The following is a 22,644-nucleotide window of genomic DNA, read 5'->3' as shown; positions in this document are numbered from 1 at the left end:
CCCTGCTCAGTCCCTCAAAACATCCATGGGACAGCAGCCTGGCTGAACAGCAGTGAAATTCATCTTTAAAATCAAAATTCTTCTATTGCACCTCAATGTACTAGAGAGGAGCTCACAGCTGCCTTCACAAGCAGTTATTGCCTCTCTGTTCTGGCCTCTCCCTACCCCTCCATATAAAATTTCCCATGCCTTAATATAAGGAAGAAATATATACATACATATAGATATAGATAGATATATAGATAAATTAGATACCTTTATTTTATCAGTAAAACCTGTGTAGTGTCCAAAAATACAGAGTGGGCAGCTGGCTGTTGGCAACACAGGAATTAAACAGCCAAAATAAAATAGATTTTAAAAGCAACACATGCTGCAAAAGCTTTGGCAGGTGCATCCTCCTGCAGGGAGGTCGGGCACTGGTTCAGTACCAAGCTTGGGGTGCCCAGGGCTGGGGCTGGGCCCCGTGCCCCCACTCAGGCACTGCTGGCTGCAGATGCTCAAGCATCCATGCAGGAACGCTCCATGGCCAGCAGCAGCTTCCCTGCCCTGGGACCAGCAGCCTTGAGGTCTCTTTGGCAGGTTTACATTGCCCCCCTGACCCTGTTACTTCTTGAAGAACTTCTTGTTGAGCAGGAAAATGAGCAGGTTGACATTGACCTTGGCCTTATCGAACATCTTCATGACTGCTACTCCCTCGTACTGCAGCTGCAGCAGGTCCTGTGGGAGGGGACTGTCACTGCCCTGAGCCCAGCCAGGCTGGCCCAGCAGCTCCAGGCAGGGCTCCACACAGTCCCCAACAAGAGCTGCAGGTGTGGGGGCACCACCCAGCCCACACGCCCCAGCTGCCCTCATCTCTCTGACCCCCAGCAGTGCAGCCTCCCCACCTGGTAGTGCAGCTGGAAGTGCTCCATGTCGATCCCCATGAATTTGGCTTTCACCTGGAACCTGCCCGATTCCTCACAGGGGATGATGTCGAAAACCACGTTCCTGAGCCTGGGAAGACAGAGACACTCACTACCCAAGGGGCTTCACAGCTTTAACACAGCCAAGGACCAGGTCACCCTCCCAGTGCACCCCCAGCACAGCAGCCAGACCCACAGCCCAAACCCCACTGCAAATCCCAGCTTTCCTGCATTCTCCTACACAAAACAACTTGCCCCATATGGCAGGACAACAGCGGCCCCATTGTGCATCCTCCTCCTCAGTCACTTTCCTCTTCCTGCCTAAGTTTTCATAGAATCATGGAATATCCTGAACCAGAAGGGACCCACAAGGATCAGAGTGCATGAACTCCTGGCCCTGCACTGAATAAGGCCAAGCAGGAATTCCTGCCCTGGAGCAGGGTACGCACTGGCTGGGTGGCAGGTCCTGGATCTCCAGCAGCACCCCCTTCTCCCACAGCTGGGCTGCTGTGTAGTGCAGAGATGGCAGCTTCTTGCTCTTCCCAGTGCCCCTGGAAGAGAAGGGAGCACATTCTGAGAGCTCATCTCCAGCCATCCGTGACCCTTTGGATTCCCAGCATCTCCAGGATTCACAACAACCAGAGAGCAATGAAAACAAATGGCGTTTTTCTTAAAAACTACTGATTTTTGGCAAGGAACCGCACTTGTTGCCGGCTGCCAGGTTGTCAAGGCAGGTCTTGATGTACTGGTTGTAATAATCAATTTGCTCCTCATAAAACAGAGTTTTGGCATCGAGGCCCTCCAGGGTCTGCCTCAGCTTCAGGAGCTCCCTGCGGCGCTGCTGCCGGTGTCGCCGCTGGTTCCGGATGTCCTGGAGGAAACAGCGGTGCCAGAAATCCAAAAAGTGCCATTGTGAGCTTTACCAGGGCAGGAGCTCCGGGGCCTTAGGGGTGACCCCAGCTCAGCAGCCCCCAGCACACCTTGGCCAGCTCGTCGATGAGCGCCTGGTACTGGTTGGCAGGGTCCAGCAGCCCCAGGCTCTCCAAGCGCCGCAGGTTGCGGGTGACCTTGCGCTTCTTCTCCTCCATGGAGAGCCGGGCGTTGGCAGCCAGGGACGGGTGGCGCCTCAGCTGGGCAGAGGGCTGGGCATCCCGCAGCGCCCGCTGGCACACCAGCTGCTCGTGGGCAGCTTCCTAGGGAGAAGGGAACACAGCTGGAATGGGATGCAGAGGGGGAACAATCAAACTCCTTCACCCACGCTTTGATGTGGGTCTCTCCTGGCCCAGAACCTGTGATTCTTCTGAAATCCAGGGTCCAGGCACCGCTGGATCACAAGAGCAGTAGCCAAACCTCTGAGAGGAGTGGAGCAGCTTTTTGCTGAGAACTTTTTAGCCCTTTGCCCACAATCAGTTCATCCCTAGCAGCAGCCTCACACATCCCACCTCATGCTGTGAGGCTGGTGTCCACAGGATTTCTGGGAGGGAATCTCCTGCTTGGCACTGGATCAAATCCACCAGCATCTGCTTGGTGCTAGAGACCAGAGGGAGATGTCAGGCATCCGCTCCAGACCACCACCCTCCACACAATATTCAGTTGCCTCCCAAGGGTTTCTTGCCCACCTTGAGCATCCCAGCCCCCAGTACCCTTCCAACACGCCCAGAGCCCATCCTCACCTCAGCAGCAGGCTCCTGGTGTCACTCTCCTCGCTGCTGGCCACTGGCACCAGCTTGTTGGTGAGGGTGAGGGAGATCTCTGTTCTGCTGAGCTGGGAGATCACCTGCTCAGCACTGCTGTCTCCCAGGCTGGCAACGCTCTCCCCTGCGAGGGCACAGAGCCCTGCTAGCTGTGCTGGGCTCTACAGGGCTGGCTTCCCGTGCCCAGAGCAATCCAGCTCAAACTTTGTGCAAAGAAAGTGTGCCCACATCCACCCTCCTCCCACCAGGGAGGGTGGTGGGTCCCAGATTCCAACCTACCAACCAGGGACTGGACTGTAGGAAGCTCATCAAGATCCGCCAGGAGCTCGTGCAGGGGGTCACTGTGGTGTGATGTGATGGAGTCCTGGTGCTCGAGCAGGAGCTGGACAGTGCAAGGGATGAATCAGTGGCAAAGGGGGATGCAAATGGAGACTGAGGGAGGGTCACCCTTCACACGCAAGAGGGGATGGAGAAAATATGAGGTTTGCAAAAGGACAAGCCTGCAGAATCCAGGTTATTTCCCTGCTTAGAAGGGAAAAACGGGTCAGGCAGAAGGAAGCTGTGCCAGGGGTGGGATACAGAAGAATGGGAGGAAACACAGCAGAAAGCCCAGGGGATGGGAGCAGAGGGAGCAGAGCTTGCCATGAGCTTTATGCCCTGACCTTGTGCGTGTTGATGAGCTCCCCCACAGTGATGTAGATGACTGGTTTGGCCACTGCCACCATCTCTGAGTACTCATCCATGTCGAACCTCTCCTCGGGCTCAGGGACACAGCAGGCAGCAGAGATGAACCTCCTGCAGGGAGGGACCCCTTTGGTCAGCCCCAAGCCCTGTCACGGGCTCCTGGCCGCCCTCCCGCCCCATCACCATCCTGGGGCGCACCTGAACTTGCTGTGGGTGTGCTCCAGGTACCGGTTGAGCCCGCAGAGGTGGGCACTGTCCCCCTGGAAGGGCCTGTGGGCGGCGGCGTGCTGCAGCACCTTGGCGATGGAGCCCAGGCTGCGGCGCTGGTCCGGGCGCAGCGCCGCCCCGGCCGACACCTCCACGACGTCAAAGCCATCGGGGGCCACCACGGCCGGGTTCATGAAGCGGTAGTAGAGCAGGTTCCCCACGACCTAGGACGAGAGGCAGGCCGGGGGGCAGATGGCTTAGGGCCCAAGGAGGCGACACCTCAGCAGGGAAGGATGTTTCATCCTTGCTCTGCATCTCCTGGAAGAGATGGCAGTGCAGGGCCAAAGGCCGCTCTCGGCATTTCCTTAGTGGCTCAAGGAAATGTCCACTTGGAGGGGTCTTTAAGTCGAGAGGACCTGACCTTTTGTGGCCCTCGTGTACAGACACAGCTGAACCCCACCAAACTGTACAGCTGCCCCAGCCCCGTGGTACCTTATCAACCTCCTCTGCTGGGGCCTTGGGGAATTTCTCAGCCAAGGACATCCTCAAGATTTTGGCCATGTAGCGCATCCCATAGCTGAGGAGAGGTAGGGAGAGGACCATCAGCATGTGAGTCCACCCTGATGACCCAGTCCTACTACCCATCCTCCAAGAAGCAGCAAGCCCCCAGCCCGGGGTGATGGAGAAGCCCACAGGTAGGATTGGCAGCTACAGCACCCCTCAGCTCCCTCCCTGACCCTGCTGCCAACCCAGGCATTTCTGGAGGAGGCCTTCATCCTCTGAGATGACCACAAAGCTCAGATTCTTCCTGGCAGACATCTCAATGTCAGCAGTAAACTGCCCAGAAACGGAGCAGAAAAACAAAGCAGCCCATGAGGCACTGCTGATATTTGGGGTTCCCCTTGCCGACAGTGCAGTAACTCAGTCCTGCAGCAGCAAAGCCCCCCCATAATCCAACCTCCTTTCTAAGGCCCTGCTGGAGACACCTCAGAGCCAACAGCACTCCTGGGGTGTGCACAGAAACCGTCGGGACACTCACGGGATCTTGTCCACAGAAGACGTGATGGCAGAGACAAACTTGTCTGTTACTGCCAGGAGGTTGCGGATGGAAATGTCCAGCCTCCTTTGGACCTCGGGGTGGCTGAGAGCCTGCTCAGGGCTGACCTCATACGGGAGCTCGCTGTGAAGGGAGGACAGGACCCCGTCACCATCGCATGCCCACCACCCTGCGGCCGAGCCAAGCCTTCTTACCCAGGGTCTGACCTTCTGTGCCCGCTCTGCGACTCAGTCTGGTTGATCCATGCCTTGTAGATGTCCACAGGGTCCGTGTGGATGCTGAGGGCCTTGTCCTGCAGGACCTCCTGCACCGGGCCGGCCAGGATGTGCCGCAGGGCGTTCTGCCCACGCACGCTGCGGTAGAAGCTGACCACCAGCCGGATCACCGTGGCATTGCCCGTCAGGATGTCATGAACGTGGTCCACCTTGGACCTGGGCACAGAATGGGGCAGACGGCACCCGGGGGTGGACGGGTGTTGGTGTGCTCTCCAAGCAGGAGGCAGCAGACAGATAACAGCATCCGAGCTGTTGGAACTCAAAATGTCCCTCAGACATTTTTAGAGGTTCCAGGCCTTGGTCAGAAGCATTTTAGACCCTGGCAGGCAGCTGGAAACAGCTGTGATTTTGAGTTTGAGCCATGGAATGAGTTACCAACTTTGGAGGTGGAACAAGCAGTCACAAAGGGTTAGATAGTATAGTAAAAGTAGTTACAAAACAGAGGGGAATTTTTTTTTAGTATTGTACAGGGGGGTTTTAGCATCTGTCCAGGAGGATTTTTACTTTGTACATGGGGGTCAGAAGTTCTAAGATGGAGGAAAGTGGGCTGATCCTGTTCTTTCTCCTTCTTCTTCCTTGCCTCCATGTTCTTGGTGATGTTGGCACTCACAGATTGGTTTAGAGTAGAAAAGCACTTTGTAATATAGGTAGTAGGTATTGGGGGAAAACTATAAACATGTAATACGTAATATATCATAGAAAAGATAGCAGCAGCCCTGGGTGGGGGGAGAGGAGAAGAAGACAGCAGACAGAGAGGATGTCAGTGTGTGTGTGTGTCTCTGTCTGGGCCGCTGACCAAACAGCCACAGCCCGAGAAGACAATCTTTTAGATAACCAACAATAAACTGCCTTGAGACCGAACAACAAGTAGCTGCAGAGTTTTTCTTTGGAAGCTCGGGTTGGAGGAAAGACTTTTCCACCACACGAGACCCCAGACCAAGCCCGGGGTTCTCACACCAAGCTGCTGCAGCTCAGCCTTTCCCTGGGCCTGCTCCCACACCAGGACACCCACCTGATCTCCTCCTGCAGTGCCACTTTGAAGAGCTGCAGCAGCAGATAAGCCTCCCGTGGGTTGGAAGCGTAGTTGTAAAGTGTAAAGATCACCGACTCCATGAATTTGGTGGACTTGTTCTGGGGCATCTGGAAGATCAGCCTGGCCAAGTACACTGGCTGTGTCTGCAGGGAGGAGGGACACCGAGCTAGCCCAGGTGTGGTGGGGTAGCTGGGGTCCAGGTCCCTGCACTGGCCCCCCGGCTGTGGGGGACACAGCAGAAACCCCCAGCCCCACCTGCAGCAGGTAGAAGAGGTGCTGATAGGCCTCCAGCTTCTGCCTCTTCTCCTTGCTGAGCGTCTTGAGCCCCTTCTGCTTGTCCATGGACATCATCTCTGAGAGCTGCTCCTTGTTCTTCTTGGTCAGCTTCTTGCAGTGGGACACCACCTCCTGTGGCCACACAGGCAAGGAGAGAAGCACTGGGGTCTGCCTCAGGCTCTGGCATTCTGACCAGTTTTGGGGAGAGCCAGAGGCAGCCCAGTGCTCCCCAGCCCCTCCAAGTGCTTAAGAAGAGAAGCAGAGATGAGTCCAAGCTGCGATGCCGTGGAGGGCAGGACCGCATGAGGCAGCCAAGTCCTCCCCTCTCTCTACCTGCAGCGTGATCCTGTTCTTGACCAGCAGCCCAATCTTGATGTCCATGAGGTCCAGGTCACTCTCCAGCTGCCTGCTGGCACGGATCCTCTTCACCACCTCCTCCTGCAGCCGCAGCACCTCTGACTCCTCCCAGAAGTCGTGCTGGCTCTGCTCCAGCAGGTGGATGAAGCGCCGGACGATGCCCAGGGGTGGACTCTTGCTGTGGACTGCAGCAATGCAGAGCAAGGCCATGAATAATCTGCGGGTGCATGGAGTGGCCACCCCCACTGCATTCACCCACACCCCATCCTCCTCCCCAAAAAGCACCAGGACATGGGACAGCACACAGCCACACTGTGCAACAGCCTCCAGGAAGCTTTTGGGGGCAGAGGCAGCCCCAGGGCTGATGACCAAGGACCACCTTGGTCACTCCTGTCCTTGCCAAGGGGCCACCAGTGGCCTGCCCATAACTGCTTCCCCACTGTGCAGGGCCAGCAAGGGAAGAGGCAGAGTGCCCTTCCCAATTAGCCATCACACTTCAGAGCAGCAATGAGCAGGCACTTCCTTACCCAGCATCCTGTAATCCCCACGGGCCTTGTTGGCTCGCACAAAAGCCTGGATTTTAATTACAGCTTTAATCTGCCAAGACAAACAAGGAGGTGGGAGATGTTTTTCCATAGTGTCCTAACACATATGGGGAGTGAAGGAGAGCTGGACAAACACATCACTGCCTGGTGCCACTGCCAGGAATGTATTAAGGCCTGGAATGAGGGTCTCTACAACACAGGAGAGATTTTGGGCTTCTACCCTTCACAGTGGTCATTCCCCTCCACTCACTGTATATCGGAAGCTGCAGCAACTCCGTGGGTGCAACTTCACTTCCCACAGCTGACAACCCCCCTTTTCTCCCCAAAATTTCCTTCCCCTCTTAATGGGCATCTTGAAGTCATTGTTGGTTTTTTTTACGGAACTGGAGTGGTTTTGCTCTCCTCACACTTTACAAAACCTGAGAGCTTGGTTTGCAGACCCAGCAGGTACCTATTCCTTCCCATCTGTCCCCCTGCCAGGATGAATCAGTTCTTCCAGCTGCACTGAGAGCATTCAGGGACAGGGATCCAACTACGTGCTCCAGATCATCCCCCTACATCCCCACCAACACAGCCCCAGGAGTGGTTTGACTCCCATCCCATCACTCACATTCTGCCTGAAGTAGCGCAGCCTCTCCTGGTACTTCCTCCGTGCCTGCCACATCCTCACAGCTGCCTGGATCTGGGAGAGGTGTTCAAACATTCGGATTCTGGAAGGACTTGCTTGGCCAAAGGGAATGGGTGGAGGGGAAAAATCATGAGGATTTCTAGGGGAGGTATAGGTTGGATATTAAGGAAAATTTCTTCATAGAAGGGGTGGTCAGGCATTGGCACAGGCTGCCCAGCAAAGTGGTGGGTTCACCATCCTGGGAGGGATTTAACACCCATAGGGATGTGGCACCTGGGGACATGGTTAGTGGTGGCCTTGGCAGTGCTGGAATGGACTCGGTGATCTTCAAGGGCTTCTCCAGCCTCAGTGAGCCCTTGGTAACAATTCTAGTCTATGATTTTTTAACTCCCCTGTCCACTCACACACTGCCCTGGCCCAGCTGCCACAAACCCCCCTGGCTCCTCTGCACCCTCACAAGCTGAACAAGCTGGTGACAATGCCCAACATGGGAACAAAGGCTGAAGAAAGAATCTTCCAAACCTTGATTGCAGCCTCTGTGTTGGATTTCAGGTAGTGCAGCCTGTCCAGGTAAGCTCTGCGCTGCCTGTATCCCCTCCAACAAGCCTGGGCACAAGGAGACACCAGGTAGAGAGACCTGAGTGAGGTCACTGTGACTCCATTGGTTTCTCAGGGAGCACATGAGGAAAGAGAGTAACACAGCGTGGAGAAAGAGGAAACCAGCACCCAAAGCAGCACTGTGAGAGAAGCAAGCCCCTCAGTACTCCGTGCAGCACCTCAGAGGTCCTGGCAGTAAAACTACAGCGCAGCAAGCGCTGGCCCTGCCCGAGCCTGCCAGGAGGCGCCGTGAGCAGCTGCCCTTGCTCTGTGTGTGCTGTGTTCAGAGGAGGACAGCCCTGGCTGTGTCACCTGGATCCTGGTGGCAGCTGGCCCCTGCTCCCGCAGGACGCGCCGCCGTGCCGCGAGCCGCCGGCGAGCGAGGAATCCCCGGAACCGCGCCTGCAGCCGCACCACCAGCGCCACGCTGGACGCCCACAGGAGCTCCCGCTCGTGGGCCAGCGTCACTCGGGCGACGACCGACTGCAAGGACACGAGGCACAGCCAGCTCAGCCCCAGCGGCGCCGGCCGTGCCCTCCCAGCCCCGTCCTGCCCGTACCTGGATCTCCTCCCGGCTCAGGTGTGCGGTGTTGAAGCTGCCGCTGCGTGGGCGCTGCCAGCTGCCCTCCAAGGTCTGCAGGTTCAGGTAGAACTCGGCACCGTCCAGCAGCCTGTGCCTGGTCCAGGACAGCTCCGTGCTCCCTGCGTGCCGGGATGGATGGGAGCTGCTGGAGGGTGCTGCTCCCCCTGAACACCCTGGCCAGGGGTGCACCCCAGGCTCCCGGGGTGGGGGAGGTTTTGCAGCCCCAGGGTTTTACCCGCTGGTCCCTTGGTGGCCATCAGAGCCGCCAGCTGCTCCTGGTAGCCGTCAGCACAGGTGCTCACCACCTCACGCAGAGCCACATCAGGATTGCACAGCACCCTCAGTGTCTGTGATGCCTTCCCTTCCTTGATGGCCTGGTTGATGGCAGCTATGCCCAGAGCCACTGCGGGAGCAGAGGGGCCCACATCAGCCCCTTCTTGTCCCCTGACCTCCAGCAGCACCTGCATGGGGAGAGCACTCACTTCTCCTGGCTGCCACTGTGTCCTGGTTGGCCTGGCAGACCCCTTCCTGGACTTCTTCCCAGCTAAGAACAGCTCCATTGTCCTCTGTGGCCTGTGATACAGGGGAGATGGGCTCCAGTGAGCTGGGCAGCCCCTGTGAGCACCTCCTGCTTCGCGGGTGCTGCATTGCTGGGGTGGGGGGGTACTTCACACTCCTGTGAGCAGGGCGGTGCCCTGCACCCAGGGGGGATGCCAGGCTGCCATGGAGCTCCTCCCTGAGCCCCACCCCACCTGGGCTTTCTGCCTCCGTGCCCGGGCCAGGAGGGCGTGGTAGCGGGGGGCGGTTGGCAGGGCGAGGCCGGGCAGGGCGGGCGCCAGCAGCAGCAGCGCCGCCAGCGTCTCCTCGGGGTCTGCCCGCAGCAGCGCCTCGTGGAGCAGCCCCAGCCCACGGGCTCCTGCGTGGGAGGGAGGGACATGCCTTGGACACGCCTTTCAACCCCTCCGAACTCCAGGCACCCAAGGGACCCGCAGCCCAGGGTGCTGAGAGTCTCCGGTGCCTTATCGGGGCTGGAATCCCAGTGCACCCTCCCTCCCAGGACATCTGCGACCCCCTCTGCTGGAACTCAAAGTGTCCCTCAGACATTTTTAGAGGTTCCAAGCCCTAGTCAGAAACATTTAAAGCCCTGACAGGCAGCTGAAAACAGCTGTAATTTTAAGTTTAAGCCATAAAATAATTTATCAACTTTACAAGTAGAACAAGAAGTCACAAAAATTTAAATATTATAGTAGAAGTAGTTACAAAATAAAGAGAAAAAAAATTAGTATTATACAAAAGTTTTAACACCTATACAGGAGGATTTTTACTTTATACATAGAAGTCAGAAGTTTTAAGATAGAAGAATATAAGCCAGTCCTATTCCTCCTCTTTCTTCTTCCTTACCTCCACGTTCTTAATAATACTAACACTCATAAATTAGTTTAAAATAAAAAACACCATTTAATATAAATAATAAATATTTTTTTAAAACTATAAACATGTATCACATAATATACCATATAAAAGATAGCAACAACCCACGGGCAGGGGGAGGAAAAAAAAAACAACAGTCAGAGAAAGCATCAAAAGTATGTGTGCCTCTACCTAAACTACTAACCAAACCACAATAACCAAAGAAAACAATCTTTTAAATAGCTTACAACAAACTGCCTTAAAACCAAACAACAAAAAACTATTAAATTTTCTTTAAAAACACAAATTAGAAGAAAAACTTTGCCTCCACACAAAACCCCTAAACCAAGCCAAAACTCCAACACCCCTGCATGCCCAAACCTCGTGTGGGCAGGACTCACGGTCGTTTTCCTCCTGCACTGATGAATTGGTGCTGGTAATGCTGTCCTGAATGTCATTCCAGCTCAGGAACTCAGCTCCTGCTTTCCTCAATTGGCCTTTCAGCTGCAACAGATTATCAAAGTACCTGCAGGAGGGACACAAGGCAACAACTTGAAGTATTCCAAGCAGGGCTCAGTGCATGCCGGGGAGGGCTTGGTGCATTCTGAGCAAGACGGCAGCTCTTGCCTCAGATCTTCAGAGGGGAGAGGCAAGGCACAGGACAGGGAGGCTGCTGGAACAAGCCCACAAAAAGCCCAAGCCCCCTGACCAGCCCTTTCCACAAGATTTATTCACACCAGCCCTAAGAGAGCCCAACTCACCGCTGTGCATTTGCATCCTCAGCTCCTGAGAGGCCCAGGGCAGGGCTGACCAGGCTGCTCCAGAGCCTGTTGGGGTTCCTGGCATCCAGGGCTTGGTTAACCAGTGCCACAGCCGAGAGCATCTCCACAGCCACAAACAACTCCTCCTGTGCCAACTCGCCCTGCACAGGGCAGGCAGAGGCACTGAGCCCCCAAAACCTCCTCCTCCAGCCTCAGCTTCCCCAGGGAAGCAGCAACAAAGGAAGGACCCCAGACCTAGCAGAGGGACCAACCCACCCCCTGTCAAGGCCCATCCCTGGGGTGTCTCACCCGTGGGTGCTGGCCCTGCAGCAGGGCCAGCTGGTGCTGGTACAGGGAGGCAGCAGGGGCATGCACATCAGGCAGCTGGGCTGCAGGGTCCATCAGAGCTTCCAAGGTTTCTGCTGGCACCCCTTGGCGGACAGCAGCGTTGATCCGGCCGACAGCTGCCAGCACTGAGGGACAGACGGGGGCTGGCACAGGGTGGCTGCAGGAGGTGGCCGTGCCCTGTCTCAGGGCCAGGCTGCCAGCAGGCCCACAGCTCCTGGGGTGCACTGGGCAGCAGAGCCTGCAGTAAGAGTTTGCCCAGGCACTCACTGGCTCGCTCCTTCTCGTCCCTCCGGTTCGCTGTCAGGATCCCTGCCTGCAGCTCCTCCTGCTCCAGCAGCTCCAGGTAGCCCAGCTCCTGCAACAGGCAGAGAGGGTGTCAGGGCTCACGGCTCCCACACTGGTGCTGCCAGAGCAGCCGTGCTCAGACCCCTGGCAGAAAGCTGCCAACTCCTCAGCCCACAGAACCTCCCTCTTCCTGGGGCACGGGCTGCCCCCCAGCACCCCCAGCACCCCAGACTCCTGCCAGCCCCTACCAGTGCCTTCTCCTCCCGGTCCGAGCTGAGCTGCTCCAAGTAGAGCTCGAGGTTGTCACGCTGGACGCAGCGCAGGGCCAGGATGGGGTCCTGCAGTGCACAGTGCAGTGCCAGCACATCCTGTCTCTCCAGGGCATTGTCCACCTCTTCCAGAGCCCCACGCACTACAAGAGGCCAGTTCACCCCAGAGGTGAGCAGGTAAATCATCCCACAGCTCCAGGGAGCAAAGGCAGCTATGGCTAAAGCCTGCATACCCATCACTTTAATTTCTCCTTGGAAATGCACACCCAGCCCTTCTTCCCTCTAGGTCTGAGCAGACTTATTTCTGCTAGGCCCACCACTCTCCCCATGCCCAGGGCTACCATGGTCCCACCATGAGCCCTGGAGAACCCCCAGAGGGAAGGCCCAGCTTTGCTCACCATTCACTTTGTTGATGTTCCCTTGGATTTCAGCCTGGGTCAGACACCAGTCGTAGACGTCCTCTCCTTCGGGGATCACCTGTGGGTACTGGACAGGGACTCCCCAGCCTGAGCTTTCTGCCCAAGCACACCCTACCATGCACAGTGGGGTCCCCTGTAGATGCCTGGGCTCATTTCCCACCCCCTGGGTGAACTAGCCCCCAGAGAGGAACCATCTCCCCCATCTTCTGCTCAGCACAAGGGCTCCCAGGCCATGTTTCAGCCAGCAAGCCCCCTATGGCCTCTGGCCAAGGTACCCCTCCAGCTGAAAGCACCCACCTGCCCATCAGCAAAGGGGCTGCTCCTCTCCCAGGCACCCCAGAGCCCCCTGTGCCCTCCTCACCCTGTTTCTAGCATTGCTGCCCTTCTCCAGCTTGGCCTGGTGCAGCACCTCCTGGTAGGCAGCTGCCAGCTCCTGGCGCAGCCCCAGCAGCCTGGCGTGGGGGTTGTGCAGGGCCTCCATCGTCTGGGCCACCACGCCCCGACCCACCGCCTCGTTGATGGCCAACACCGCGGCGTGGACTGGAGGGGGAAGAGGAGGAGTGAGTTGGGACACGGAGGGGCACAATGGACCATCTGCTTTACCCCTGCCTGCAGTGGGACCCGCCGTGCCACGGCGATGGGAGCCCACCCTGTTCACAAGGCCAGCTGCAGTCCCCAGCAGCAGGGAAGTCTGTGTCTCACAGCAAGCCCAGGGAATGCACAACCCCAGCTGCTGCTGCCTAGCGAGGGCTGTGCCAGCACCTGCAGCCTTGTGCAGGCTGAAAGAGAACTACCAGATGCCTCCCACTTCATCCCAGTGCACCATCACCTCCCGGGGCACCCTCTCCCAGTTTGCTGGCCCCAGATTTGGCATTCAGTGGCTGGGCCAAGATCCTGCTACAGACTGACACTCAGCCCCACGTTCCCCACCAGGCACCCATCACCTGCTGCTTCATCCACTGAGAGCTCGTTGGCCAAAATGCCTCCAATCTTGCTGAAGGCAGGCAGCTGCAGCCCGTACTTCTCCAGCTCCCGCTTCATGTTGTTGATCTCCTCCTCTGGAGCAGAGCAGAGGCAGCACTGCTCAGCACCAGCCCCATAGCCCAGCAGTGGAGCAGGGGCAGCCAGCAGAGCCCCCACTGCCCTGCCAGACCAAGAGGGGTGCAGAAAACCCCCACACTGGGGTGAGCATCCCTGAGGCAGATTTGGCAAGACGCATCCAAGACTCTCACTCTGCACATCCCTCCTGCCACGGGACCCCGGAGCATCGGTGCCAAACCCCCCTCAGCAAGTCCCAGCCCAGGTCTCCCTGCACAGTGCCATACCTGTGAAGTTCACCTTCCCATACAAGTCCTGGATCGGAGGAGCCAGCCCCAGCTTGAAGAGGTAAAAGCTAAAATACAAACCCACGTGGTGACATCACCTGCTTCTCCCTCCTGACGCTTCTGTGTCACCTGAGGCTGACGGGTGACACCACCAAAGGGCTCATGAGCATGAACATGTTCCATGAGAACCAGGCCAGGGCACCCACCTGAGTGCATGGATGCAGTAGACCACGCGGGGCATGTTCTTCTTGTCATAGATGTCAGTGGTCTCTGGGTGGAAGATCTGCCATCAAGACCAGAGACACGTCAGGGGCAATGGCATTGAGAGTCCCCTGGTGTTAAAGAGTGGGGGGCAAAGACAAAGCACCCCCCCAGGACTGGCACAAGGCAAAGGCCAGCGTGTCCCTTGGCCTTTGGGAGGGGAGATGTTACCGAGGGAAGCCCCACGTGGCTCATGGCATCACGCCAGTAGTTGATGTTATCCGTGTGCCGAAAGTGAAGCCCAGCTGTCTGGAAGAGAGGAGCTGAGGTCAGGCTGAACCCCACTTTCTCCCATGCCTGGGGTCCCCCTTGCCCCCAGACCAACCCAGCCGAGGCAGGAGGTTAAAGACAGAGGGGCACAGAGCTCAGGGACCCCATTGCAGCCACCTGCTACAGAACAGTCCCTCAGGGCCTGCTGCCAGCGAGTCCCTCCTCACTCTGCACTCACCAGCAAGGGAAAGGTTTGGGGCTACACCCCAAGGGGTACTACACCTTCCCTCTGGTGCCACAGCCTTACCTTGTACCGTGTCTGCTCAGGGTCATAGATCTTCTTCAGTGGGACAATGGCAGGGGCAAAGCAGTGGCCCAGTTTGGCCAGGAGGACCCCGTTGCGTAGAGTCTCCTCCAGCTCCGTGGGTGGGGGCAGCCCCTCGCCCAGACACGCCTCCATCCAGCTGGCAGGGCAGGGACAGGGCACGTCACTGACCCCCAGCACCCCACCCAGCAGAAAAGCACCCAAAGGACATCCCCCCCCAAACCCCATTCCAATAAATCCTCCCTGGCAGGGGAGCTCAGCCCTCAGGATTTTGCTGCTGGGTGGTTTTCAGTTTGGGTGTTGGGCTGAGTGTCCTCCCACAAAAAACACAACCCCCCAGCCAACTTTCAGGAGCCATAAAACTGCAGGACCCAAGCAGCATTTTGAAGCCACTCCCCACCCATTCTCCCTGTCCCTCCCCTTAACACCCCTTTTCCCCCCAAATCCAAGCTCGAGGATCTCCCCAAGTGCAGCCCCACCGTTTGGCTTCCTCCAGGTGACACAGGTACTGGTAGGCAACGTTCTGCCTCCTCTGCTCGTCCATCTCATCGGCAGTCAGGCGCTCACCTGGGCAGAAGGGGGATATCCCATCAGAGCCCCCTGCTCTGCGGTTTTTTGAAGCTCCCATGGCCACTGAAACTAAGATTTGGGAAAGGGAGGCAGGCTTTGGGTGCAGTAGCCTCCCACAGCCCTCGTGGGAGTGGCACCAACGTCACCAGCCAGGCCCTTCTGGCAGTGGGAGGAAAGTTTCCAATTTCCCTTTTTCCCAAATAACGGCCATGGGAGCTGGCACTGGAGTGGGGGAGGGCACGGATCGAGCATCCCGGGAGGAGGTGGGGAACACAGCTACAGGTTTAGGGTCCTTTTACACTGCTGCTCGTGCTGGAGGCACTCATGACTTCTGGGGGGCACCCAGCTGCCTCCCAACAAACCATTCCTCAAAAGATGTCCCCCCCAGTTTGTCCCCGTGGGCCTGGCACCTTGCCACTGCAGTCCCTCTACCCACATGCAGACCTGCCTGTTCCCCCTCAACCCCCTGCACCAAATCCGACCGCTCCCCCAGCCCTCTGCACACCCAGAGTCCCTGTCCCCCCGTGCACCCCACCTGTCCCCACAGCCCCCCAGGCTTAGCTGTGCCCTCACACCGCCCCACACCCGTCTGTTCCCCAATCCCTCCACCCCAGACCCGTCTGTTCCCCAATCCCCACACCCCAGACCCGTCTGTTCCCCAATCCCCCCACCCCAGACCCGTCTGTTCCCCAATCCCCACACCCCAGACCCGTCTGTTCCCCAATCCCGGTACCCCAGACCCGTCTGTTCCCATCCCCGCACCCCAGACCCGTCTGTTCCCCATCCCCGCACCCCAGACCCGTCTGTTCCCCAATCCCGGTACCCCAGACCCGTCTGTTCCCCATCCCCGCACCCCAGACCCGTCTGTTCCCCAATCCCGGTACCCCAGACCCGTCTGTTCCCCAATCCCGGCACCCCAGACCCGTCTGTTCCCCAATCCCCGCACCCCAGACCCGTCTGTTCCCCAATCCCGGTACCCCAGACCCGTCTGTTCCCCAATCCCGGTACCCCAGACCCGTCTGTTCCCCAATCCCGGTACCCCAGACCCGTCTGTTCCCCAATCCCGGCACCCCAAACCCGTCTGTCCCCATCCCCGCACCCCCGGACTTACCTGTCCTCCCCCCGCTCGCTGCACCCCAGACTTGTCCCCCTCCCGTCCCCCCGGGCGTGCCCGCTGCCTTCCTCCTCCTGCCCCCCAGCCGTGCCCGCAGCCGCCCCCGCAGCCCCGGTGCCGGTGCCGGTGCCGGTGCCGGTGCCGGTCACTCACAGCGCCCCGGCCCCGCTCCCTCCATGGCCGCGGCGGCTCTGCCGGCTCCGCCCGCGGTTTGAATCTCCCGCTGCACACGTGGCTCCGCGCGGGGGCTGCCGGGCGGGACCCGGGACAGCGGGACCGGGACAGCGGGAGCGGGACAGCGGGACCGAGGGACAGAGGGACAGAGGGACCGAGGGACAGCGGGACCGAGGGACACCGGGACAGAGGGACAGTGGGACCGAGGAACCGAGGGACACCGGGACAGAGGGACTGGGACACCGGGACAGCGGGACAGAGTGACACCGGGACAGAGGGACAGAAGGACCAAGGGACAGCGGGACCGAGGGACAGCAGGACACCGGGACAGCGGGACAGAGGGACCGAGGGACAGCGGGACAGAGGGACCGGGACAGAGGAACAGCGGGACACCGGGACAGCGGGACCGAGGGACAGAGTGACCGGGACAGAGGGACCGAGGGACAGCGGGACAGAGGGACCGAGGGACAGAAGGACCAAGGAACAGCGGGACAGAGGGACTGGAACCCGGGACTGCGGGACAGCGGGACACTGGGACACCGGGGAGCGGCGGCACCGGGACAGAGGGACACCAGGACCCCAAGACCCCCGGACACCGGGACACCGGGGAGCGGTGGCACTGGGATCCCGGGAAACTAGGACACCGAGGAGTAGCAGCACTGGGATCCCGGGGCACCGGGACCCCGGGACAGTGGAGAGCGGCCGCACTGGGACGCCTGGGGGGAAGAGCATGGGACACACTGGGGATCCCCGGGAGTACCGGGGGTGCGGGGAGGTGACTCCGAGAGAGCGAGGGGAGCCTCGGGTTGCAGGAGGAACCTTGGGGTGCAGGGGCTGGGCACACACCGGGGTGCAGGGCCAAGCGACGGCTGCTGGGGACTCCACGGGCTGTGCCAAGGGGTCAGCGCTGTGCCAGACCAAGGACGTGCCACCCGGCCCCGGGGTGCCCTGTACCCTCCCTGCTCTGAGCCCATCCATCAACCTGCTCCAAAGCATGAACCTGCCCCCGCATGGAACAAGCCCCCAGCACCTGCCATGAATTGTGACAGCAAGGAGCCGGTTGTGCCATCCATTACATGGCTGTCCTGTCCACCACACAGCTTTCCCATCCATCCATCCATCCATCCATCCATCCATCCATCCATCCATCCATCCATCCCAGGGCTCACGCTGGCACTGCTGCACCGAGTTGCCATGGCACTGCACACCAGCCTGGTGACAGGGCTGAAACTGGAGCCCGCGGGGCCATTGTGGGATGTGCTTTCCCAGGAGCAGGCCTGGCTTTGTCCCAGCCTGTGCCACCACCTGCCACGCTCCTGTCTCAGAACCTGGCCGTCTGTCAGCAGGGGCTGTGACCCGCTCCAGGCACCTTTCCAGGCAGCCCAAGCACGGAGGCACCTCAGACATCCTCCAGCCCCGCAGCAGAGCCGGGGCTCGTGGCAGCAGCGCGGCCGCAGCGGCGGGGATGCCTCGTCTCTCTGCTCCCCGCTCTCGGCACCCTTTGCACCTGAAGAGCAAACAGTAAGTGTGTGCAACCCATTATTCTGCCTCCCAAAAAGGCACCCCAGCCACTCCCACTCCGTGCTGTCCCTCCTCCTCCCTCAGTGACCTCCTTCCTCTGTCGTGGCCACCAAGGCTTGTGGGGTCCACTTTTTCCTTCCTGAAACTTAACAGCAAACAGCCTACAAGACATCCCTAATTTTTTCATAAATTATATGAAATATGCTGCTCATTTGAAGTGCTCACTGGCTGGACTGTGCTGGCTTGGCTGCCTGAGCACGTCTGTCTCTTCCAGGCAGGCTGCTGCCCCTGCCCATGGATTCGGAAGAGACTGCTGACCTGGGAGCGCAGCCCACCGCCCCCACAGGATCCACAGGATCCACATACCCCATTTCCTACACAGCCCCCACACATCCCACTGCCCTCTCTGCCCCCTCTGTCCCCACACATCCCACTGTCCCCACTGCCCCCTCTGTCCCCACACATCCCACTGCCCCCACTGTCCCCACTGCCCCCTCTGTCCCCACACACCCCACAGCCCCCACACATCCCACTGTCCCCTCTGCCCCCTCTGCCCCCACACATCCCACTGTCCCCACTGCCCCCTCTGTCCCCACACACCCCACTGCCCCCTCTGCCCCCTCTGTCCCCACACATCCCACTGCCCTCTCTGCCCCCTCTGCCCCCACACATCCCACTGTCCCCACTGCCCCCTCTGTCCCCACACATCCCACTGCCCCCACTGTCCCCACTGCCCCCTCTGTCCCCACACACCCCACAGCCCCCACACATCCCACTGTCCCCTCTGCCCCCTCTGCCCCCACACACCCCACTGCCCCCACTGTCCCCACTGCCCTCTCTGCCCCCTCTGCCCCCACACATCCCACTGTCCCCACTGCCCCCTCTGCCCCCACACATCCCACTGTCCCCACTGCCCCCTCTGTCCCCACACATCCCACTGCCCCCAAACATCCCACTGCCCCCTCTGTCCCCTCTGTCCCCTCTTCCCCCACAGCCCCCCCACACCCCACTGCCCCCTCTGCCCCCACCAGCTGCAAGAAGAGCCGTAAGAAGAAGCAGGCTGAGGCCAGGGCAGCCGCTCAGGAGGGAGGGGATGAGGCGGCAGGGCGGATGGATGCGATCGAGGGCCTGACACGAGCCGGCCATCAGGCGCTGGCCCTGGGCGCCGGGCGGGAGGCAGTGGGGTGCTTCAGGAGGGCCCTGCTCCTCTCCAGGCACACAGAGAGCCCCCAGCTCCACAGGGCTTGTGCCTTCAACCTGGGGGCCGCCTACGTGGAAACTGGGAAGCCCAAAAAGGGCTTTGAGTTCCTCCTCCAGTCCCAGCCCTCGGAGGAGGAGAGCGGGGACCACTCGGGGAGCCTTTATTTCAGCATTGGGGCGGCGCACGAAGGGCTCCAGGATTTTCCAAAGGCTCTGGAGTGTTCTGAGAAAGTCTCCGGGCAGGCCGGTGCCGCGGAGGCCGGCAGCCGAGCGGGGACCGCCGTGCAGCTGGGCTGCTGCTACCTGGGCATGCGGGAGCCGGCGCGGGCCGCGCGGTGCTTCCTGGACGCGGCGCGGGCCTACGCGGCGGCCGAGAGCCCCGGGGCCGCGGCCGTGGCTCTGAGCAGGGCCGGCGGCTCCATGCTGCAGAGCCAGCGGTTCCGGGCGCCGGAGATCGCCGGGGTCCTCGCCCGGTGCCGCTCGCTCTGCGAGACCATCCCCGACCCGGCCCTGCGAGGTAACGCCGCGCCCTTCGCCCTCAGCGCCCTGGCGAGCAGCTCCCACGCTGCTTTTCCTCTCTGTCCCCAGGGAAACTCTACAACGACATCGGCCTCGGCTACTCGCAGCTCCACATCTTCTCGCTGGCCGCCGAGAGCTTCGAGCGGGCCCTGGCGCTGTGCGGCGCGGAACCGCAGCGGGCCTGGCACCGCGAGGCCGCGGTGCTGCAGAACCTGGGCGCTGCCCACAACGCCCTGCGCAGCTTCGGCTCCGCGCTGCGCTGGCACCGGCACGCGGCCGCGCTGCACGGTAGCTCGCACCGCCGTCTCGGCCTCTCGGCTTTGCCGCGTGTGCCGGCTCGGCACGGAGCCCTGTGCTCCCAATTCCAGGTGCTCTGGGGAACCGCAGGGCTCAGGCGCAGAGCTTTGGGAACCTGGCGTACGCCTGCAGCCAGCTCGGGAACCACGGCGCTGCCGCGGAGAGCTACCTGCACGCCCTGCAAGCCTTCCGGGACTCGGGTGAGGGCAGGCACGGCAGCCCTGCAGCACCTCGGAGCCAGGCGGACTCGGGCTGGGTCAGGCTGCCTGCCGGGATCTCGGCTGAGCAGTGCAGGGACCGATGCAGCCCTTTGCCTCCCAGGGGACCTGCAGGGACAGTGGCAAGCTTGCGAGGGGCTGGGTGAAGCGTGCTTCCACCTGGGAGACCCCCAGAGAGCCATCAGACACTATCAGGAGGCTCTGATTTTGCTTTCCCGCTGTCAGGTAAGGCATGATGGGCACCCCCAGGGCCGGACCCTCCCCTGAATCATGGGCCACTGGCCTCAGCCCTGGGGCGAACCCACTTAGCCCATCACACATATAGGTTCTCTCCACCACAGGACGCCCCCAGAGCTGCCCACAAACGGGTCGTGCACAAGCTAACAGATGCCATCCAGCACCGACTCCGCCTCAGCCACCTCTCCTACCAGGGGGGCTGGGCACCCAGCCCAGCCCTGGTGAGCATCACCCGGGGCATGGCACACTCTGGAGGGATGGGAACTGGGACCCCAGTAGGGCTTGGGGCAAGAGGTGCCCGAGTTTGCTCAGGGAAACACATGTTTGATTAACACATGTTTGATTAACACATGTTAATCCCATCAGGAGCCCAGCCAGCTGCAGTTTTGCTCCACACTGCCCCATGCCTGTAGGACACAGCTGCAGGGGAGGGAGGTGTGAGTAGGAAAGCTGCCATCCTCTCTCTCCTTCCCTGGAATGAGTTTCCAGATGAAACAGGAGACAAGCCTTCCTTCACTCCATGTCCTTCAGGGGGAAAGCCCAGGCTGAGGACGAGCTGTATTGGCATATGCCAGGAGCACATCGCGGGTATTCAGGTGAGAGGGTGCAAACTAAACGTGGGATTGAGCCATCAGACAATTCCTGATGGAGCTGAGCCCTTGGCACATCTGATACTGTGCTCTTGCCTGTTTGTCCTTCCTTCCTGGAGGCACAAGAGTGGCTCTGACTGCTGGTCTCACACTGGAGCCTTGCAACACAAGTGGCCTCCTGGGCACCTCTGAGGAGGATGACGATGGTCCCAGCTCAGCTCCAGGGTACCACAGTGAGCCCCAGGCTAACAGGTGGGTGGGCACCTCAGTACAGCCCCTGGCACCCAAATACCTCTGCAGCACAAGGGACTTCTCCTGTTTAATGGTGAAAATCCAGAGATTTTTAACGATATGTAATTCTGGGAGTATGTTTGGGGTCATTCCAGCTGGATCCTAGGGGGTTTCAGTCACAGTGTGACAGGGGAGTTTGTCAGGGACGCTGTCCAGAACCCCCACATGAGGTTCACTTGTCTCTCAGCACGAGGATCACCAGCCCCCTGCCCCTGGCCAAGCCACCCCATGCAGGCCTCCAGCTCCACAAGTACCCCAGACAACCAGAACATCACTTCTCCAGTGAGCCCAGGCCTGAGGGTCTCACACTGCATTCCACAGGGCATCGAAACCACCAAACCCTCCCTCTGAAGCCTCCAGAGAGGTAGGTGATGCCTTGGGGGAGTAGGCAAGGGAGGTTTGGGCTCCAGAGTGTCCTCTGAGGGGAGGGTTCATGAGTGAAGACCCCAGCAGAGCTGTGTTTTGGCATGGACACGACCCCAGGCCAACAGCACAGGGGCTGGGGATTTTGGCACTTCGTAGCCAACACCAAAACTGTGTCTATGGATGGGGCAGCAGATCTAAGGGTGGTTTCCAGGATCCTGGTATGAACCTCCTGCCCACTCCTGCCTTCCACTGCTTAAAGGGGCTCCAACAGAGCTAGAGAGGGACTTTGGACAAGAGCCTGAAGTACGGGACAAGGGGAATGGCTTCCCACTGCCAGAGGGCAGGGATCAGTGGGATTTTGGGAAGGGATTCTTCCCTGTGAGGGTGGGGAGGCCCTGGCACAGGTACCCAGAGAAGCTGTGGCTGCCCCATCCCTGGAAGAGTTCAAGGCCAGGTTAGACAGAGCTTGGAGCAACCTGGGATAGTGGAAGGGGTTGGGATGAGATGGGCTTTAAGATCCCTTCCCACCAAAACCAGTCTGTGACTCGGTGATTTGATTATTCCATTTTGCATCCTGCTGGACCTGCCGTGGCCTTGCAGCCTTGCCCGTGACCCCAGTGCCACTGCTGCTGGCTGCTGGCCCCGCCGGGGACCTGGCACGGGGACCAGGACTCTGTCCCTCGTCTGCAGCCTCGTGTGACCAGGAGGACACCGGGGAAACACCATTTCTTGGGGGGCCTGTGCAGGTCCAAACCGGAGGCTGGGGGAGGTGGGTCATTGGGCCAACACGATTTTGACCCTGCTCCATTTCCACCGTCCTGCGTGTGAAAAACACCAATCACTTGGTTCTTAAAATTTTAGAAGTTTAATAATAATAAAATGGTTATAAAATTAACAATATCATTAAAATAGTAAAGTTTAGAGTTAGGACAATTACAAGACAATAAAAAGCAAAGAATTACACATCCGGATGCTCTTGGAAAAACATACCTTGTGGACAAAGGAATAACCTTAAAAACAACAGCCTGTTGCATATCCATATATCCTTCATGGTTATGCATACATTCTATTTAAAACAAGAACTCTGTTGTATGTC

The 22,644-nt window shown here is 59.3% G+C and overlaps 2 protein-coding genes across 2 annotated transcripts; one reads left to right on the top strand and one right to left on the bottom strand.

The window, feature by feature from the left end:
* Positions 1-603: 603 nt before the first annotated feature.
* Positions 604-16,325, bottom strand: IQGAP3 (IQ motif containing GTPase activating protein 3). Its single transcript, XM_021532191.2, has 38 exons — positions 16,289-16,325; positions 14,931-15,018; positions 14,434-14,590; positions 14,088-14,165; positions 13,862-13,938; positions 13,656-13,723; positions 13,275-13,388; positions 12,692-12,870; positions 12,310-12,388; positions 11,891-12,054; positions 11,625-11,712; positions 11,319-11,482; positions 11,010-11,170; positions 10,650-10,774; positions 9,591-9,754; positions 9,321-9,411; positions 9,074-9,241; positions 8,815-8,957; positions 8,568-8,738; positions 8,181-8,264; positions 7,641-7,712; positions 7,013-7,082; positions 6,462-6,670; positions 6,108-6,260; positions 5,832-5,995; positions 4,751-4,975; positions 4,527-4,667; positions 3,980-4,064; positions 3,479-3,711; positions 3,259-3,391; positions 2,876-2,978; positions 2,576-2,720; positions 2,345-2,432; positions 1,883-2,095; positions 1,607-1,773; positions 1,352-1,453; positions 885-993; positions 604-717 (listed from the first exon to the last, which is right to left on the bottom strand). The coding sequence occupies exons 1-38, from the start codon at positions 16,311-16,313 to the stop codon at positions 604-606; spliced, it is 4,914 nt and encodes a 1,637-aa protein (XP_021387866.2). The 5' UTR covers positions 16,314-16,325.
* Positions 16,326-18,124: 1,799 nt separating this feature from the next.
* Positions 18,125-21,550, top strand: TTC24 (tetratricopeptide repeat domain 24). Its single transcript, XM_077789296.1, has 10 exons — positions 18,125-18,160; positions 18,836-19,547; positions 19,619-19,837; positions 19,918-20,046; positions 20,168-20,289; positions 20,406-20,516; positions 20,668-20,710; positions 20,808-20,897; positions 21,011-21,143; positions 21,370-21,550. The coding sequence occupies exons 1-10, from the start codon at positions 18,125-18,127 to the stop codon at positions 21,548-21,550; spliced, it is 1,776 nt and encodes a 591-aa protein (XP_077645422.1).
* Positions 21,551-22,644: the final 1,094 nt, after the last annotated feature.

The sequence above is a fragment of the Lonchura striata genome, chromosome 33 (assembly GCF_046129695.1).
Source record: "Lonchura striata isolate bLonStr1 chromosome 33, bLonStr1.mat, whole genome shotgun sequence".
Taxonomy (NCBI): Eukaryota; Metazoa; Chordata; class Aves; order Passeriformes; family Estrildidae; genus Lonchura; species Lonchura striata.
Note: the sequence above shows the minus strand (reverse complement) of the source record. Positions and strands in the feature narration are given on the sequence as shown.